Source organism: Pomacea canaliculata, linkage group LG8 (genome assembly GCF_003073045.1).
Source record: "Pomacea canaliculata isolate SZHN2017 linkage group LG8, ASM307304v1, whole genome shotgun sequence".
Classification (NCBI taxonomy): Eukaryota; Metazoa; Mollusca; class Gastropoda; order Architaenioglossa; family Ampullariidae; genus Pomacea; species Pomacea canaliculata.
In genome coordinates this window covers 19,965,606-19,987,104 of record NC_037597.1, presented here as the reverse complement: position 1 = coordinate 19,987,104, position 21,499 = coordinate 19,965,606, and the positions used below count along the sequence as shown (strand labels likewise).

Sequence of the window (21,499 nt, the reverse complement as noted above, 5' to 3'; positions counted from 1 at the left end):
AATGCTGGTGCTGCTTGACACCCGTCATGCCTTTACATTATCATTCTGGTTTATTTTTATCCTGCTGATGGTATGTTACACCAGGAGTCTCAAACGGATGTCACTACAATACACTATGCATCTCTTATGTGGGTAAATGACAGCTGGCTTAAAAAAGATGTTTTTAAAAAATTGTGTATGCTCAAAATCTAGTCATGCTTAAGAACATTATGACTAATATTTAGATTACACAATTACAATTTCTGTCTAGAAGCATCAGTTGGGAATACTAACAGAAAATGAGCTGCAGTTATTCCTTTTGACCTGATATTCCATCAGTGGTAGCTTTAAGAACGTGGTGTGTGCACACTTACACGATCTCTCAATCTAGGGGGCCTTGACATTAAGCTTTGTAAGAACATAAGTTCTTTTCAAACAGAATCATTTATGCAAGCTGTTTCAGAAAAAAAGCAAAAGCCTCAACTTTAAGGCCGATATTACTACGCAATGTAAAATACCTGACAGCTGCTTGATTTTGCCTTTGATGACCCTATCTTCATTGTACGCAGACACAGTAATTTCTCTGTCCATCCTGCCTCTCAATGTCTTAAAAGTCCAAAGCGCCAGGCATCAACAGATCAACCCCGAATTACACAGCAACAACTTCTCATGTCACGAACACAATGCTAATGAAGAATTTTAATAATTTGCTGAACATGCAATGATTCCAAAAACATTACATCCACTGGTGTGCACCCAACAAGCAAAGGTTGGCAAGATAGTAGCAATAGAAATATTTCACCTCTCACCAAGCACCAAGGGTATTTTTATGCGAGTACTATGATAAATTATCTCAAGTTGCGCTTGCGCAAAGGAAGAACTGACATCCTGTCTTGACTAAGCCCACCACTTATAAGTGACACATTTTGCCATGTCCTTCTACCTTATGGCAGTGACGCCCAGGCGTTTTGAACCATTGACTTGTTGCAGATTTGGTGTGTACACTCAGATAAAGTTAGCACTGCTGTGTAAAAACAGACCTCTACCAAAGATGGTCTCAAAAAGGAACTTTGGAACATTATTTTAGATTATACCAGGCTGTGTGAGAAATAAGCTGTGACACATGAACCACTGAACTGTTCCAAAATGTCACAGAACCAGTTGAAATTGCTTGTTTCCGTTAACAAGAAAAAAGCCACTGCATTATTAAAAGGCTAAAAAAAAAAGTTTAAAAAGTGACGGAAATATTATTGGTGACCTATATGCACAGTTCTGCTCATATGTCTTCATGTGGATGCACCACCTGCTGCAAAATCTCAAAAGGAAAAACGATGAGGTAAAGACTAAACTTCAGCGACCTACATGTACAACGAAATATACTTCCTTATTTTGTCCAATGTTCACTGTTCTTATCATCACACTAATGGTACCACAAACAAAGAGGATGATGACAGGTCTTAATATTGTTATTTTCATTTAAAATAGGTCCAGGAATCTAGGTGAAACTATTTATTACGAATTTTATGTCACACACACAGAGCACACTGTTGCTCCTCATTTGAAACAGGTGCCTTAAAGCCCTTTATTTACAATCAATCCATGCTTCCTTCAGTTTTCAAAATCCTTTGAAAAGTTTGCAATAATGACTAACAAGAAAGAAATGTCAAGAAATAGCATCTTTCGGCTATAACCATTAACACTCACTTTATGTATTCAAAATGGTTAATCTGTTGAGTACAAAAAGAAACCTTATCTACTTATACTTTCAAAATGGTTTACACTGAATTAGATCACTGGGTTCATCGAAGTGTTTTGTCTGGTAGAATTTTAAAGCTAATAATATGCAGTTAACAATCAACAGTCATAGCTAGATCTGGACACCCTAAGAGAGAGAGAATGTAATACTAATGTGAATATATCAACAGTCCAAAAAGCCAACTCCAAGAGTAGGCTATAATTTCAATAAAATTATTTTACTACTTTCACAAAAGGTCAATTACATCAGTTCCCTTTTACCCAAGTTTCATGAGGTGCTGTAAATGGAAATTAACAACTGCAAAAAACTACAGAACTGAATTTATTTCCATTTCGCTTCCCCCCCGCCCACCTCCCTGTTTGCATCCACCTGAATAATGAGCAAATAGGAGTTTTATGATATTTCCCAGCAGGTTTCCTATCCATGTTAGTCATGACCTATGGAGTCATAAAAATTATAAACCAATACCGTCTAAAAACTGGAACTGCAGTTTTAAAGAGTGACAATAAATGGTAGCTCTTATTTAGTCTATAGATTTTTCCGATCTTTTTAAATAATTGTGTATTTTCAAGACAACCTATGAATAAAAGTTTATGTGAGCTTATGGACACTTGAAAATTTCTTTAGAGTAATATGCTAGTACTGAGCCAGACTCAATGACAGATGAACAAAGTAGTGTGTCTAATGGAAGGCTGACCATTTTAAAGGACATAGTGACATAATAATATATTTAATCCACGAAATTAATGCCCAATGACATACAAAAGCTATATTACAAATCACTTTGGCAGGCTTTAATGTCATTTTAAAAATAAACAAAAAATTTTTCACTTTATTTATACCTTTTTTTTTTTTTTGGTAAACTTAAACGATCTACTCCGAAACATAACCATGTCCATTTCAAATTTCATTCTTTGTTGATCTTTCATGAAAATTGTGCATGTGAATGTAAGTTTTATAAATGCGATGAACAGTTTCCTTCCTATTTAAAAACAAAAAACTTTTTTTGTAATTATTCCAGAGACATCAAGCAAGTCATTTATTTAAATTTCTTTACCGGCTAGGGCTTTGATCCTGGAGCGCTCAAAGAGCTTGGAGGAGTTGTTGCCAGCATCAAAGTCCTCATCAACCTGACCCTCCCAGCGCACGGAGTTGGCGAGGGACTCTATCTCAGTCATGGTGAAGTCTTACTCAGACCCACACGACCCTGTTCCAGAGAGAACAAAATAAGTTAATTCCAAAGGTAAATACCATTTTTACTTTTAAATACAGATATGTATGTAACATATTGAATGGATTTATGTCTACAGAAGAGATTACCAACATTATACAATAACATAAAAATAACAACAGGGAGTTTATTTCAATTTCCTCACCCCCACCAAATGCTGGATGTGCAATATTTTTCCCTTCAAAAACTGCAAAACCACTTTAAAAAATGTCAAGCATCATCCTTTCCTGCCTTTTGCTTATATTTTTCCTTGTTTATCACAACTTTCAAAATTTGCTATTTAGTTTTTTTTTTCACAACCATCACCAGATTTATATTACCATGTGAAGGTCCCACCACCAAATCCACACTTTCTGATCTTCCATATAAGTGACCTGACAACAATTAGTTGAATGAACAGAAAGTTTGTTATCTACAAGCACGCATGTGCTCACATGCCCATACAAGCGACTTCTGTGAATCTGTTACTGATTTATAAAATCCTTCATTTACAGTTCACACTGGACATGCGTCAAAGCACACAAAAAAGCACAATCCTGTGTTTTTGGCATTAACTATTTATTTCCAACCAGAAAATGTGCAACATATACCTACAAAATGCTCTCTGTACAACTACCAACAATCCCAATCCTCTTCCACTCACCCACACATATATCATGGACAGCTCTGTTTCCAATCAACTTATCTCAAATGTACGAAACAATTGCAAGTAAAACAATGTCCCTTATATTGCATTTGCATTTGTAAATCTGTAAATAATCATGTGTGCACATAAACATATTGCTGAAGCAAGTGACAGTTGAAGCAAACTGTATCTCTTTCATTTTATCAGAGTATCATTCAAGTTTCCAGAACACATCTATTTTATTAGCTGAACAAATAAAAAATCCTTTGCACTAAAAAGACAACTTGATCATCATACATAAAGCAGCGGCTGAACTCTGAGGTCAAACAAAACACCTGGACAAAACTGCTTAACCTGTCTCTTGACTCTGGCTGTATGCTCTAGCCAAGGCCTACACCTGGAATTTCTGAACATCTGGAGCTGCTGAGATAACAGCAGCTCAGGAGATCAGGTACAATGGCACATGCCTCAATCTTCCCTATACAAAAAGAACCCTTAATATCTCGCAGCAGCTCAGTCTAAAGGGCACAGAAGGAAAATGTGTAGAGCTGGAAGGGGTGAAAGAGAAACGGAAAAAAAGAATGGAATAGGAGCAGAGAGGAAGGCAATGAAATGAGAAGGCTGCATCATAGATGCACACATTAGATGAGTAAAACCCTAACACTGAACTGGCGGTAAATGAGAAAACAACACTGTATAGACTGCTTTTTTGAGGAAGAATGCAACCCTAACATGCTTAACAGCTAGTCTTCAGAACTGCTGCTAAGTTTAATATTAATTTTGTTCGCATCCCTCAAACCTGAAATAAATGTGTTTTGCACATTTCTATCAGATATGCAAGAATGCCTTCCCAGTTCCATATATATACCCAGATGTAAGCTTGTTAAATACAGCACATATGGATAGCACAGACCACAAAAAAGTCAGTTTGCAAACTGAATTGCATCATGTATGAAGCACCAAAGTCTGTCCTGCATCAATCCCTGAGGTATTTGTATTGTGGACATGGCTTGCAGAGAATTCCAGCACCATTTAATTTTAATATATGGCATCTACCTTGACAACTTATGACTAGTCCAATGGCAGGAGATTCTAATGGTCGATACATGGGCCTGTAGTATGGCAATGCTCAATGTACAGGAGAAATCCATTTTACAACCTGTTTTACATAATATACAAGCAATTGCACACCACATCTATGAACACAAATTAAAAAAAAAAAAAAATGAATAACTTAAACACACTGAGATTAACTGAATGATTAGTGTGCTTGACTATGGAGTAAGTCATAAAACCTTTCCTCACTCAAGCCAGTAACCAACGAATTCTTAGTCTGGGTCCCTACATCAGGAAACAGGTCACTGATTAATCGGGGATGGTAAGAGGACAAAAGGGAGGACTGGGATTTGCCATCACTGCCCTAGAAATGCTAAACCACATTAAAAGTTCAGGCTGCTATAGCCCTTTTTGCCAGGGACATTTTACCCTAGTTTTACCTCACTCCTAGCAAAAGCACAGAGCTTATTCAGCAGAAAACAAGACAGGGATCAAAGCCAATATACATATAATTGGACTGTGTGTAAAGCCCATATTCTTGTAGTATCTGCAGTATACTTACGCATAAAACCAGTCAAAAAAGAAAGGAAAAAAATGGACATCTAATTAGCTTTTAGTTTGCAACATTAGGCGATCTCCACCATCTAAAGATTCTTTGGAAGGAATATTTTGTCAATAATGATTTTCTAGATATTCCTGTATAAAGATAAAGGCAAAGGTAATAAATAGTAACTTCTAAGTTAATGAGGACTGCACCTTTCTCAAGACAATCTTCTTTTGTGAGGATGGTGCTCATCTCCCTTTGCTGCCTTTCCTTTCCCAACCCTCTATGTGGTCAGGTACCCCTACAACAGCTGTCAATTCAGTATGCAGCACCACAGGGGATCAAAACTAGTTGGAGCATCTGGTCTCAGATGAGAGTATTTCAAGTATATACTGCAATATGCCATGTGGTTCAAAAGTTATATTTCTTTGCTGTTTGAGTTTCATCTTCTGCTGCACTGGTATAAGCATGAATAGGCAGTGGTACCATTAAACTAACATCTGCTTACATAGACCCCCATGTCTAGGGAATAAAGCAAGTGATCACTGTACCACACATTAGAAACAATTATGGGACTGCATGTAAAAGCTAAAGAGAGGAAATGGATTTGTTAGAGAGCTTTCTCCCTAGCTTTCTGATTAGCTTCACTCCAATTCAAAGATCACCTGTACCAACTAGCAACAGGAAAACTTCTTTATCTCACTCAGCAGTGATGATCTTATTTTTTAGAGATGGTAGAAGGCAGTGCAATGGCTAGATATAGTTAGCCAAAGTTCATAGTCATCAAGTGCTTATCTCACTTTTACTAAAAAAAGCCAAGAAAATTAATAATAATGGCAACAGATTCTATAACTCATCATCTGAATGACAACAAATTGCCTGTCCCCACACCACAAGACATTGCAGATGCATGCCTTGTAAATGCATTTTACGAGCATATCACAGTAAATAATGTTCACTTTACTGATCACACAAGCCTTATTCAGCTAGGTAAAACTAAACCATCCATAAGTACAGTTATTACATTACTACATTTTATTACCAGCAGAGAATGTGCCTAATATAATGATATAGGCAAATGAGGCTTAATTATTAAATCATTGTGTTTTAGGCTAGCAATAGAAGTAGCATGGTAGTAAGGTTGAGGAATATGCACTTCTCTGATTTCTTTAGTTTTCTATCATTTAATATTATATTCATCTTGTGACATACAAAAAGCATCTACAAATAAAAACTATTAAGCTCTTGTTAAGTCACATTAGAGGTTTGGAATACTGTTGCTGACTACAGACATGAGACACTGGTGAGAAATCACATTATTCAAGGGGGCATACAATTTTTATCAAAATGTGCACAGTGAGAATAACCAAGCAATCTCAAAGGAGAAAGTTATCTTGCAATCTGTTATAGAACCTTTAAGTTATATAAATAATACTTTAGTACCATGTAGAACTATAGATATGGACTTTATAAACAGTAAGCAGTTGTAAATCTGAAAATGGTAATGTACATACATGCCATATATGATACTGCTTTCATTCTTATCAAGTCTGCAACATTTCTGCAATTACATGGTATCAACATTGATTTTATTCTTCAACGAAAACAGTCCCCTTTGGCAATGTACTCTCATAACATCTTGCAAATGCTAATAAAGCAATGGTTCTGTTAATGTAATTATGAATACAAACAACTCTGATTATTATTATAATTTCACACCATAAAGGTTCATGAAACAAGTCACTAATGGTGTCTAAGCTCTGCTGCCCTAAAGTGATTAACAATGTACTTCTATTGTATTAGTCATATAATTATAATGCCTAATGACAAAAATGTAATAACTTTTAAAAAAAAAAGACAAAATGATATTGCAATTAGTGTCTTTACTAGCACTCTCACCACTGACAAATCGATTGATCAACTAGCCTTGCATCCGTTCTTTGACAAGGGTTTGTAGTAGCAAGGTCAATATCCTTTGAGATTTTCTGCGGCAATTTGAGTCATCCTTTCAATTTATTCTAGCACCAAATTTCCCTAGAGTGACCATAGAAAACTGCCAACACAAACTCTAAATTGTTGTAAATAAACTTGGAGTCGTTGTAAAACGGCAGACATTTGCTTGTCAATGATGCTTCTCAACATAAATTTGACTCTCCTCCACAGCCGCATAGCATTTGCCTGCGTTCGCTGGGTGCACGGAGGCTTTAGAGAGACGGAGGGGGAGTCACCTTCACAGGCTACAATTTAATTCAAATCCTTTCAATAACTGTTGAAATTATCCAATACCCACAGTATTTCCCATCAGAATCAAACACACGATATGAAAATGAAACGAGCATTGCTATTTACATTTTTCCAGCTCACGAACACCCATATAGCGGTATTTCACTAGCGGCACGCCATGTTGTAGCTACTCCGCTAACAAGCATCAGGTTGTAATTCCAATGTTTAAAGCAGTTACGTTTGCAATCGCTTGAACATTCCTACCTGTTAGACCGGATCGCACGGTATCCGTTTCTGAAATATCCTAAGTTTCCAGCAGTCACCAGTGTGTCAAGCTTGCACAGGGGTAAATCTACCACGAACGTTGCAGAAGATTGCGGGAACCAACGCCAGCCTGCTAACGGTGGTGGAGAGGTAGCAGTGTACAAACAAAATAGTTCCCAACGTCTGCTGCAAATGTAATCGCATTGAGACACGACAACAGTAATCGTAATGAATAAAATACTCTAGTTTTACCTTTTGCTTTTATACTGGTGGTGATTTTTAATAGATATTTGCAATATGAAAAATGCAGGTGTGCGCGCAGTAATATCACGGAAATGAATGATGTCATCATAGTATTATGGGTACTGTTCTGCAGGCAATCGATTCCCCCTCAACCTCCCCCAGACAAAATGAATAATGCATTGGAATGTTAATATTTTGAGCTCTTTTGATTTAAGGTCCAGAAATTCATAGCATTCGTAAATTATGGTGTGCAATGTAGGTGAGATGTAGGTGATTTTAGCGAGTAAGAGGAGGTAAAAGCGTGTGACCAGGGCAGACGACGCCGCGCGCTAGGAAACACCTGTGCGCCGGCCGGGCTCGCCGGTTTGCCGCGGAGCATTCAGTTATTCAAACTGTTGTGTTCCCAGGAAAGAAATTGCACCTTACCTCACCTCTCCCCCACAAAAAAGAGAGGCGTTTTCTATGCTTTCATTAATCTTACTGATTTTATCTACAATATATATTTATTGCATTAAGTGGGCGTGGCACACAACTGTTTTGATGTTGCTGCACGAACGGGCACAGGTAACTATTCCCAGTTCTTGAGATGGATATAGTAGATGTTTATGTATTACAACATACAATGACAGACAAAGCAATGGTATTGCCAGAAAGAGGATACATACATGGACAATCAGAAGGAGGTAATGCATATCAAACTGAATCATGTTCCCACCGACTGGGGCTGATAAGTCAAGTTTGTGTCATTACTCATTGATTTACTCATTCAGTCTTACTCAATTCTTACCTCTGCTAGACTCTAAAGATGGAGAGAATCCATATCACAGGCTAAAGGGAGGATAGGAGCAGGTCTAACACAGATTTAACGTCTAGCACACGAGAAAGCTCGAGGGTGACAACCTTACAAAGTTACGCGTTTAATCCAAATATAGCAGTAATTAAAAGTGCAGCTTCTAATATTCAAAGGTCGAGCCGTCGTCAGCTCAAATCATCTTTAGTAACACACCCCGATAAAGTCAAGGACAAAATATAACTTTGTGTACGTCACTAACGTCCCACTACTACAAACTCGCCCTCGAACATTTGTAGCGTCCGAACTTATCTTGTCAAGATGTCTCTAAAGTTTGGGGCTGATGGAGCATTGTAGCGGCTGCAGACTTAAGTTTAAATGAGCTACAAAAGCAGTCGTCTCCTTGTTCCATCAACGAATATCGCCGGATATACCCAATGGACAGGCCGATCGCAAAAGAGATTATGGTCAGACAAGCCGTGACCCCCAGTGACCCCCGCTGTGCTCAGAGTCGCTCTGTCAGAGGCGCGTGGTCAAGTCACGTGCATGCTGGGGTCAGGACGTGCTTCATTTATCGGTGGAGCGCCGTCGACAGCACTTCTTATCTGATCTAACCCTACAACAAGACGCAAACAAACTTTGCAGAAGTTCCGGGGCATGTCAGCGCGCACGTGGAGTTGCTGCTGCACCAAACCGTCATGCAGCACGCCAGGGTGTGGTTCTGCGAGTCCAGGCTGCACGCTGCATGGCCGGGTCAGAGGGCGTGGGTCAAAGGCTCTGCAACGGGGCATCGGCCTGACAGAAAACATCGACGTGGGATTAATGGGGAATGATGACGAACGCACATATATCCGATATATATGTAGATACCGTAAATTTCGCAGTTTTCCCTGCGATGCGATTTGTTTGCGGATTTTTCAGATTCCGATTAATTTTTTATGAGCTTCATGTTAAAGTGTTGACTGTTAAACATTGTTACGATCTTAACTTTCAGATTTTTAAACCAAAGCCGCACACAATTGAAACATTCAAATCAGTTGCTTCAGCACACACCCTCATCATGCCGAAAACGAGACGAAAGTGCCTGCGATGCAGCTTTCAAGTTGTGTATATTTGCGGCTTGTAAACCTGTCTGGCTTATTTCAGAAAATGTAGATTAAAAAAAATTAGTGGGCGTGGCTTAATGCACTCAGTAGACCGAAATTTACTTTGTGTATAAATATATATATCAAACACCGCCAAGGCACTCATTGTCATGAGAGAATAAAACATCGCTGCCATGACAACAGCTTGCATAAACCTAGGAGAGCAAAGCGGGTTGAATGCAAGGTAAAACGGTTGTTCAGCGGCGCTGTTGATGTTTAGTGCATCTTTGTAAAATTCTCTTAATGACTATCGCTCGAGCGAGCAATTTACAAAGCTGCTTTGAAACTGAAATCTTGTCTTTATGCGATTTTTGTCAGACGAGGAGGATTGCTCTGGCCGCCATGCTCTGTGTGTATGGGGGAGGGGGAGACCGTATTGTACATGAATTATGTATGTATGTATGAAAGTGCATACTCATTCGAAACACACTTTTTAAACTAACTTTTATTCACTTCGCCTCGACTGCGAGATCCTGCTCTTATACATTTTGATGTGGTTGTCGTGTCTGTGCATTTGTTTACTGATATGTTTTCGGCTTTAAATGTATGTTCACTTTTGTCAATATTTGAATTTTGTTTTGTATGCGCGTATGATAACGATGATGGCGATCACACACACCCACAATCTCTCAATCCCCCACTCACTCCCTTTTCCTTGATGGTGTGTGTAGAGACGTTGGCGGAAGTGGACATACACTATATATCCGTACATTTGTGTTTATTTATTGTGGTGTATGTGTTTATGTATGTGGTGTTTATTTATGCTTGTGATTATTGTGTTGTTTATTATGGTTGTGTGTGTGTGTGTGGCTTTTTTTTTTATATAGAGGCGCCTATAGTAGTTAAACCACTCGCTTGCACCAATGCAATGACAACTGAAAGGTCCTGGCTTCGGATCTCGTCCCGGGACGCTCCCTGCTGGGCTGGTCATTGGCAGTTTTCTCTGGATACTCCGGTTTTCTCCCAACTTTGTCATTCCTGTCTCCAGTAGTTCGAAATTACATCCAGACGAAAACACTGTCCTCAAAGCAACCAACCTACCCACCAATTTAATTGTGGAGATTTCAATACATACCGTATGTAGAGTACACTTCACCTGGATTGTGTCTAAAGCGGTTTTGTGACTCTGGAGAGGGACTTGATACTGTCCCTTTCATCCTTATATTAGACAAAGGTATGAGTATGTATATGAAAGATTATGTATCATGTTCAAACACACAGAAGTGACGGTTACAGGGGGCGATATGAGACTAAGGTCGCATACAAAAAAACACACGTGTTGTACGTTTGGCGTCGTCCACCCACGCATGTGACATACCTGGCTGTCTTGCGGGATGTGTTTGCATATCACACGCATATCGACACCATCAAAACACCCGCAAACCTGTCTTGACCTTTTTCAGGGGGTCAAGGGCGCCAGCCCCTAGGTGTGTACCTAGGGCTCGTCTTTGCAAAGTCAACGTTCGATCATGGGGTTACATTTTTTTTGACACATAAACAAATTTCTTACAGTATAAATTTCTTGAAATGTTTAGAGATTATTTTGTGAACAACACCCCATACAAATAAACTTCAGCTAAAGACATCTGACGGAGTTTGCTTTCCCCATGTCTGCTGTTTGTCGGGTAGATGCTATAATTATCCCTTTTCGAAACTGGTTCTTCCGAGGACATAAACCTTTTTTCTCGTTTCAGGTTTCACAACGTCTGATGACTAGAGAAACATTGTGCCAACGGACTAACAGCAAGACCTGATACTGCCAAATTTTAGTTGTTGAAGGGTTGTTTATGCCTCTGCATGAAGTAGCAAAAGTGTTTATCTCTCTACCTGGGTATTCATAGCGGGTAGATTAGGTGGCTGTCTTTTCATGTTTTCGTCCGGCTCAACCGTGCTGCTCTCTCTCTCTCACTGACAAGCTATAAACTGTTCTAAACCAAGAAGAAAAGAACTGTAATAATTGACGAGTTGACCAGTATTTTCACTGAGAGTGGTAATGCCAGTGTCCTATACTTATCCGCGCTTTATTGTCAGTAGAACAACATTGTGTAAAATCTCAGCCAAAGAAGCTGAGGCCCAGCCTTTACGCTTGCTTCGAACGATTGCAAACGGCAATTAATCGGTTGGAGGAGAAGATGCTCGGGTCACTGATGGTCGTGATATTGTAAGGATCGTAGATAACAGTCTCAAAAGCGTGTCTAAGTGATGTGCAGGCTCCCCCCTGCTCACACAAAAAGAAGATGCGCTTGAGAAAAGAGAAGATAAATGCTCGATCACCTGACCAGGTAACGATAACACCCCCTCGGCGAGTCAGTACAGAAGCCATCGACCTCCCAGGAGTCAGTTTATCAGATGACAAACGAGACCTCAAGGTGTATTCTGATTTGGCTTCCATGTCACAGATGCAGGTTTGTACTGATAAGTAAGGATGGAGTATTTTTATCTGGAAAGTGTAACATCGTGACTTTCATGTATAGCTCCTACCTGTACGTGTGCGAACTGTGTTATGGGATGTTTCATCCTACTCACCACCCACTCCCCCTCCCTCAACATCTTTTTAATATTAATTCCTGGCTGGACTCTCCTGTAACACCAGGCTGTTGAGATGTATAGACGTATTGAGTGATGAATTCAACTTCTTGCTGTGACTACAGGCATTGAGACAGTCATCTGCCTCTTTCTTGACCTTACAAGAGAACCCACAGTGGAAGGAATGTTCCCCCGCAACAACCCCCTGACACCGACGAGGCCGTCTTCGCAAAACAAGCAGCTTTTGAAAAGGTCTGATGTGAGGTGATACAGATGGGTGTGTGTTGTGTTGACATATGGTGATGCGACCCCGGCAGAAGGAAATCTGAAAAAAATGAGAGAGAAAGAATGTTTGTCTCTTGAACCCCTCCATCTATTTATGCTCGGCTGTGCAGCTACGTGTACACGTGGGTGTTTGTATGCATGCATTTATGTGTATGTGTGCATGTGTATAATGTGTGTTTGTGTCCATGTATGTTGTAAGAAAGAAAGTCTTTTAAAAAACTTTGCTGGGTCCCTACGGGTCTACCCACTTCCCGCTGTGACCAATCTCGAAAGAATCGTCCTGTCAGACCTGTTCTACGTACTCTTTGCTGCATGGCGCTTGGTCGGGCACAAATACAGGAAAACAAAACAACAACAAAAACAACAGCACAGCAGCAGCAAAATTAGAAAGAAAAATGAAAAGTCCAGAATCTGTGGCTAGCAATCATATTGTGTCAGGGCTGGGCCGCACTAGAGTAACAGGAAGTCTGGCTGTTAGGGTGTGATAGCAGGAACCAGAGGGCGCTGGGGTCACTACAACAACATCGACAACGAGCCCCGCCCCTTGCCACATGCAGCTCGCGCGTCCAACATCTCATGTCTGGCACCAGCGCCTGACGGTGTCGGTGGCACCAGCGCCTGACAGTTACTACTGACAGTGGCACAGCGCCTGACAGTTACTACTGACAGTGGCACAGCGCCTGCTGACGCTTAGTGGAACTGGAGGTGACGTCACACGAGTACGGAGTGACGTCTGTGGGCTTTTCCTCCCCAGACGACGGACGAGACCAGGGTGGTCTGACTTTCCCTGTAAGATTACTCACTGATGATGTATCGTACAACGCCTGTACAGGGTTCCACTGACCATGTACACAGACACACAGAGCGGCATGGTCATTTCGCTGACACTACCTCCCCCGCCTCCCCGCCTTCAGTTCACACAGTCATCGTGTTTACTTTGAATGTGTGGAGGTGTTGGTACATCCTCTCTCTCGCCACCCTCGACTACCTTACTAGCGCGTGCGAGAGTGCGTGCGTGTGACCTACTGTAACGCACGATGCACGACACAGAATACATGTTGTGGACCGTTTAATGATACTTCAAAAATATCTTTAAGGATGAGTGTTTATATTATAATCATGCAGTATATGTTTGTTGTATTAATACTAGGTAGGATGTGTGTGAGAGAGAGAGAGAGCGGTTAAGTGCGTGGGGACGTTGAATGAGGTGATAGCGACAGTAATAGATGTCAATAAACATTTCAGTTCTCTCTCTCACGAACACACTGCGCCCTTGTCGTCAAGTGCATGCTTGTCTTGGCACTTTATCAATGTCACGGTCAAATGAGAGAGAAAAAAAAAAATGCTCCGTGGATTCTTCAACCCACCACTACACCCACCCCAACATGCGAGTCAACTGAACGAACTACAGGTGGTCCTACCCCTAAACCCGCTCTGCCGCATATCCTCCTCTTCTTCTTTTACCCGTAATCCCGCCATGGCTGCAGGTTATGTGTTCAAAAAGACCGGGGTACGGGTAAAGTTGAAACACAATTAATGTACCCCTATCATGCGGGGTGCCCTTATCACCACCAACACCTGACCGCAAATCAAGAGCGCGCTGGTAATATAGTTCGTGATTCATCCGAGCCACCACCCGCGCGTGATGTAGGTGTGCAACTGTCAGTGTCTAGTCACCGAGGTCTCTGTTCTGTGTCGACTGTCCTCCCTTCCCCTCCCTACCCGCTGTCTACTGCACTAGGCGCACGTACAAAATAATGAGCCAGGAAGTCACGTGACTCGGTGCAGTGGGCGTGAAAAATGAACAATTTAATTTGTGATTCACAAGTGCGAGCGATTGCTGCCGACCTACCGTGGACGTGAGGGTGAAATGAAATCTTTGTGTTGGTGTGCGTGCTCGCGGGAACGAGGTATGACCGTAACTGAGTTCCTCACAAACACTTGATTTATGCGATAAGGATCAAGATGCAGATCGATTCCACCGTGGTGTCACGTGACAAAAATATAGAGCTAAATGCGCATTAGCCTGAAATGATGCACATATCCTGAATGAGTGGGCTTGTGTGTGTGAGAGAGAGAATGTATTTTTCTTCAAAACCAAGGTTCACTTTAAAGAAAATGAAGCATTGTACTAACCCTGACTCATTTGTAACACGTATATACATAGATGGAGCATTTGTAGTCATAAACAGTAAACAACCTTCAACTCTGACCAATGTCAGATACATCACCTCATAGCAATCCTATATTACATTTTACTAACTACAGTGGAACAATATGGCAAATGATCAATACCTTTGGTACTTCAAGCATTTATTTTTGTAAACATAGTGTCGCACGCACAACGAGTCACTAAAAGCTAACGACACATAACGACACTTTGTATCGTCGTGCATCTGACACCAGCTTCCGTTTGTTCGTGGGGGAGGGCGGTGTTAGGGGGTAGTGAATAATTTAAAACTATGTTCTACGCAGTTCTTCTACTTGATCAGATGTAGTAAAATGTAAGAGTGTTAACACGCGAACACTTCAAAGCAGGTGCGTTGTTTTTGTCGGTCGGATCGCTTGCACGCGCGTAGGTGTGCAGTAAGGCATGTGCACGCGCGTTCGCTGGTTTGCAGCCGAGCGTGGTGAGCCTGACCTGAGCGGAGGTGCGAGAAACGCTTCGCTCCAGTGAGCGGACTCACCCGCGCGCGACTCTAACCACGTGACTGCACACAGCGTCTACAGCTGCGATCAATACAGTGAGCACTACATCCTGGCCACTGTCGCTCTGTTGCCCCAGAGACTGCCGCTCTCCCCCCGATCCCCTCATCCTCTCCCCACTCCACACACACATAATAGAGAAGTAGTGAAGTTGGCTTTGTTGTCGAGGGAGGAAGTGGAGTGAAACAGTAGTGGGTAGGGTTGGTGGTGGTGGTGTGTTGTTCAGCCATGAATGTAGTCTTTGTACGGCGTGAACACATTTCTCGATGAGACACAGGCAGGAAATTATGATTGCCTTTATACCTCTCCCCTACCCACTTGACTCTTTTAACTTGCATCCGCCGAATAGCAGTCATGAGTAGTCACAACGACACACTGAACCTGTCATACTTGTGCTTGAGCAAACTCTGCGACCATCTTCTCAGGTAAGGTAATAATGGATTTGACAAACAAACAAAAAACAAACAAAAAACACAAAAACCTACAGTTGTAATAAGCATAAACAAACTGCGCAGACTTGGTAGAGTAACAAAATTCTTTTAATAAGCACCAGCCAACTGCGCAGATATGAAAAAAAAGAAATAAATAAAATAAGAAGTAAGCACTAATTAGCGGGATCTGGTAGACACCAGTAAACCCCACGCCCCTAAAATGGAATGTTAGAGACTGCGGATCCAATCTGATATTGGTCAGAGTTCAAGGTTGTTTTTGTTTTGTTTGTTTGCCCTCCTTCCTCCTCTTCTCTTACCCTTCTCCGCTTTTGACCCACTTTAGGAAGAGAAAACAATAATAATAACAGATTGTGTGGCAGATCCTTGCAGGCAAGGTCACAGCTGCACTCCAGTCGTCTCACTACAGAGAACACTGCTATCACCTCATCATAAAGCACCATAGAAAGTTCTAGTAACCTCACCACACACTCACCACACAGAACACTGTTATCACCTCACAATGAAACACCATAGTAAGTTCTAGTAACCTCCCACATAGAACACCTGTCACCTCACCTTAGTGTAACCTCACCTATCACCTCACCTTAGTGAGCTTCAACAACACAAGAAAGGGGTGTAGGTGTATAGGTAGACTGTACACATGACCAGAAGGACAACGGACGTGTAATACAAGCTCGTGGAAGTAGGTGTCTCCCACGATAAACAAAAAGTAAACAAGACTTTAGTTTCTGCTTGTCTCTTGACAACCAGGGAGTGTCTCTCTGCCTTCAGTTATTATTTCCGAGTATCGTGCAGACTTTCACGATGGACTTGGTACTGAAGGTGGAAACATGAAACATGCAAACATGTTTTACTATTGGCCTCGTTCACAATTACCTGATATTATCTGATATTCCCAGCTTATCTTAGTCCGAGGCGTTCGCTCCACGATCACACCAATTCATTTTTCGCTGGTAACCTTCCTCTTTTCATTATTTCTGTGGACATGTGTCAGGCGCCTGCTCTGTTTGCACACGGCTAAAGATCCCTTCTGCGTTTTTTTTCCCTCATATCTGTTTCGCTCTCCTTTCGTCTGTCTTTATCTTTCTACCTTTATCGCTGCCTTTCTTTAGTCTCTCCGTTGCCATTTATACCTCTCAAAACCGTTCTCTAGCGATACTGCGTCTTTGACAACTTCAAATCATTCAGTTTAGATATACGACAAAAGATTTAAAGTTTTAGTGGGAAGCAATTTTTTCTTATTACTGATAAATGCAGAATACTTTTTCACAAGTGTTGGTAAACACTCTCCCGCCCTTCTGTTCATGCCTACAAGATATAAGTTTACAAACATGGCCATGCATATACAAACATCAAATTCAGGTCGTCAAGTCGCCAACCCACACTTCTAATTAACACATATCCTTCAGCTCTTCCATTGGTTGTAGCCTTAACACATGAATGTATCCATGTACATTGTACAATTTTAGTGTCTGTGTTGTTGATGTCGACTGGATCTCTAAAGTGCATACTCTACATGGTTTACATATTAACAATTTTTTGTTTGTTCAAACCTTGGGACGACCTCAAGAAAAAGTTCTTTAAATCAGCTTCAATGTAGCCACATCCCGCTCCAAAAAGAAAGAAAAAGAGAAATCTCCCTCCCGGGAGGACAACATCTGTGTCTGCGTCAGCTGTGTCCTCTCGAATGTCTCTCTCTCTCCATGATCCTCGTGGTCGGCTGCTCGCTCTGACTGGAGGCCGGTCGTTCAGGGAGGATCACAGCAGATGAGGATTACAGTCGCCAGCAGCCAGACGCACCAGCAGCTGCCTAGTAATTACAGAGATGCACGAGAAGCTTGCGATCACGTGATGTGAAAGCGCAGCAGATTGCTTTTCCCAGTCGAGCTTTGACAAGCCCACGTTGCACTCTTGCCAAAAGCTATAGTCTTCTGGATGAATAAAACCAGCGGCAGACTAACAGGGAAGACATTTCTTTCATTCTTGCTTTTTCGCGTCGTGAAATAAAGCGGCGAACACAGAAATGGCGCAAGAACAGCTTACATGCCGGATTTTTTAGAAAAAAGAAATCCTTTGACACAGGTGAAAAGCCTTTCCTCCAAAAGACAACTCGGTCAGCAAGGCGCCTGTAGCCTTGTAAGCCCGTGTTCATAAGGCTAGGACTGGAATTCCAGCTGAATCAGACGAGGTTATCAGCGCAACAAGGGAGGCGGCAGGCAGGGGGCAAGTCCTCCCGTCTGGCACAGCGAGATGGAGGCAGGGTGTGTTTGTGTGTGTGGAGATGGGTGGATGGGTGCTGGTGGATGTCTCACCCGGTCTCACAATGCACAGGGTGGGAGGGGTAAGTGTTTGGGAGGGGGAGGGGCGCTAAACTGCACACCAGACAGACGGGACTTTAGAGTTCGTGTGATGGGAGCCGCGGTTCACGAACTTGTCACACATCGTTAACCAGCAATAAAAAAACATGATATCTGAACTTAAAAAAATTCTATCGTGAGAGATGGGAGGATGGGGTGGTCACGAATACAATTACATTATCCTCATTTCCATGGCGGTGTTGAGAAAAAAAAATCCTCTTAAAACTTCGCCATCTGAGAGAATCGATAAATCAATAAGTAGTTTGAAAGTAGACTTTACTCTTTCTTTCCAGAAACTTCTTACGATGCTCGCCACGAACTTCGGAGTAAGGGCGCGCGCCAAGTGCACATCGCATCTGTGAGACTAGACCCTCGACTGTTCGCCACATCTGTACCTAAGCCATCCTCCACTCCCTCCAACATCCCCCCAGGATGGTCAGGAGGTGCACCGCTGAATACCACACGTTCCGGACAGACACGGTGTTACCATTCCGAGACCTCAAAGTACCGACACCGAGAGTCGGTGACACACAACTGCGCAGTCACCTTTCCCATGGTCTGCTGGGTAAATGTATTGGAATTTCTAGAATATTCGTTGTTGACAGTCACCATTATTGTCCTCGCCAAGTAGGGCACAAGCGTTTATTCTAGAATACTCGCGATCATTTTCATCAACAACGAAATAGAAAGCCGGTCTATGGAGTCTCGTCTAACGGGTGGGCTGATGATGGAAAATGTCCTGCATTTCCCCTTTCTCCATAAAATAATCCATGGGATTGATCAGATAAGCCTCATGTAAGAATAATAATAAAAAAATGGTGGTCTTATGAAAAGAACCGGCGGCTGAGTGAATGAGAGAAGAGGGATTCAGTGGAGTGGAATGGCTTTGTAACTGATTTTGTTGCCTCCGCCGCGCTGACCTTTAACCTTTTTTTGTTGAAGCATCCTAGCACCCTGATCTTATTTTATTGAGGGTAAATTAGAGTTCAAAGTTATTATTGTTTATTTTATTGCCTTGCTGCAGTGTGGTGAGCTATGATCTTCCCTGTTTAGAACATGACACTGCATCGAGCTCTTGTTTGTTTATTTATACATTTCAATGTCGTGTAGTGTGACATGTAGAGATCACAACACATCCAGATTTTTGTGCTCTGTAACATTTTTGGAACTGTAATTAACTGGTAATTACAGCTGCGACTGGTATCTGTGTTGTAATGGGCGAGATAAGAGTTGCCAGCAAGTCGTCTGCTTGGTCTGCGACCTGTGGTAAGACGATGCTGGAGGGCAGTGCGATTTACAATTACACGGAGAGCACCGGGGTAGAATTGTTGTAATCCACCCGAGATTGCCGTCATCCTAATTGCTTGTGGGAGGGAGCTTATTAATTCATGCTGCACGCTAATAAGACAGGCGCACAGACATAAACAGAGAAATAAAACAGGCAGACAAACAGACAAGCACTGAAATAGGCGTTTGGGTGGGAGGGTGCACTTTGTTTGAAATCTCTGTATTATTTCATCTGTGGCAAATGAGACAAAAATAGTATTTATGAGGTTTTTGACAGCAGTGTTATTACCAATGTCTCCTCTTACACGCTAGATGGTTTTATTACAGAAAACCTTTTCTTGGAAGTGATATTTTAGGTTTCTAACAAGTTTTTTTTTGGATGTCTGTATCTCCACAGCTGTATTGCAGACTGCCTACTTTGCAGCTACAGTCGAAGAGCTGCTTTTCTAAAGAGGTTTTGGAAGCAGAACAAGAATAAATGCCGAAAAGAGAATGTAGAACGAAGAAAATGTCAAGAATACTCTGAAATAACACTGGGTGTGAGGAGGAACCCACACAGGAAGTGACGTTTGCTCTTTATGAATGGGAAGACAGTCGACGAGTCCTACCCCGAACCACAGCGCTATCGCCGATCCAGAGTACCCGGCCAAGGAAATGAAAGCTGATCGCTCACTCACACCCTGAGGTCATGTCCTGGATGATTCGGCAACTGACGAATAGAAGGTATAAAGTGAATCGTGGTGTGTCCGCGCTGGCGTACAGGTAGTCAAATGCCGGTCATATGCGGGTAGATCCTTGACTTCTGTCGGCTGTCCGGTGGGTCTGGCCGACTAGTGGGTAACAAAATATTTTCTGTTTGCACGAAATAAAACTCAGATATATTTCTCCCTGCTCTTCGCCGAGTCTTTACATGAACATAATACTTACAGACGACCGTCAGATAGACTTTAATGCATCTTGAAGTCGACCTTAGATGGAGCACCTGGTTAGGAGGTTGATAAGAGAGGACGAGGCAGGTGTAGTGGCGTGTTTTTATTTATTATCGTCGTTGTGAAGAACTGCTGGATCAGCTAGCGACGCTGCTGTTATCTCCAGACGGAGTATCACGTGCTACGGTCACGTGGTAGCTGTGACAAGTCTACAGAATAATTCCGCAGTTGCTTCAACCTCCGGGCCGTTCCCTGACCCTCCAAAAAATAAAAATAAAGTCTTACTTAGCGATGACTAGACATGACTGTTAGTGACGACAATGATAACAACACGTGTTTACGGTTGTAGATGCCGAGGAACGAGAGTCGAGGGCTCTTCTGCTGGAGGTGAAATGACGGTCGTTGTACAGTAGATGCTGAAGTACGATCGCTGCTTCTATTCACAAACGTTTTATTGCCGTGCTGCAGACATTAAGGGGTACGTAATGCGGGTATATTAAAAAAGGTTGGGGAGAGTTCAAGCTCAAGTGGTATGGCCGACAGTCATCGAGTCTAATGAATGACTCAACGTTGCGTGTACCAGCGATAGTCGGGTCGTTTCAAGTGAAGACGATATACGGGTGGAGTGCTGACAGGACCCTGCTTTGGTAGGGCTGGAGGTGATGACTGAAGGAATTTTAAGTTAATTAATCCGTTATAATACACCAGCTTCCCAACTAATTGATTTGCTCAGAGATTGAGATGTCTTCTCTGCGTGCGCGCGCATCTCTCGGAGGCCTTCCTCGTGTAGAAGCTTTTCCCCTGGGTGTCCACCACGAGGGCTGTGCGGCTATCCTGTCTAATGGACAGGATCTGAGAGGGATGGTGGGTGGGGTGGGTAGGTTGCAGACAGAGGGGTACTATGCACAGAGAACGGTATTGATCGCCCCACGACTGTTTTTGTATCCATCGCTAGAGAGGTGCAGGGTTGTGGGGCTGGCGAGCCACTCACACTTCCCCGGCCTGATGACGCCATCCATTCCTCGGCTGCCCGGCTTCATCCGATGAGATCCCTCGCTACCCAGGCTGAGACTTTCTCTCATCGCCATCTGATCCCCCGAC

The 21,499-nt window shown here is 42.1% G+C and overlaps 1 protein-coding gene and 1 long non-coding RNA gene across 2 annotated transcripts in view; one reads left to right on the top strand and one right to left on the bottom strand.

Annotated features, from left to right (window-relative positions):
* The window catches only part of LOC112570633 (spectrin beta chain-like), a 44,321-nt gene extending 36,483 nt beyond the window's left edge, over window positions 1-7,838 (bottom strand). Inside the window, 2 exon segments of the mRNA XM_025249171.1 lie at window positions 2,793-2,942; window positions 7,679-7,838. Of these exon segments, the coding sequence (XP_025104956.1) occupies window positions 2,793-2,913 (121 nt within the window). The 5' untranslated portion in view covers window positions 2,914-2,942; window positions 7,679-7,838.
* Window positions 566-20,356, top strand: LOC112570635. The gene is made up of 5 exons (XR_003100669.1): window positions 566-1,315; window positions 2,800-2,978; window positions 11,551-12,261; window positions 12,508-12,634; window positions 18,476-20,356. It is a non-coding gene; the product is annotated as an uncharacterized LOC112570635 (long non-coding RNA).
* The last annotated feature ends 1,143 nt before the right edge of the window (window positions 20,357-21,499 follow it).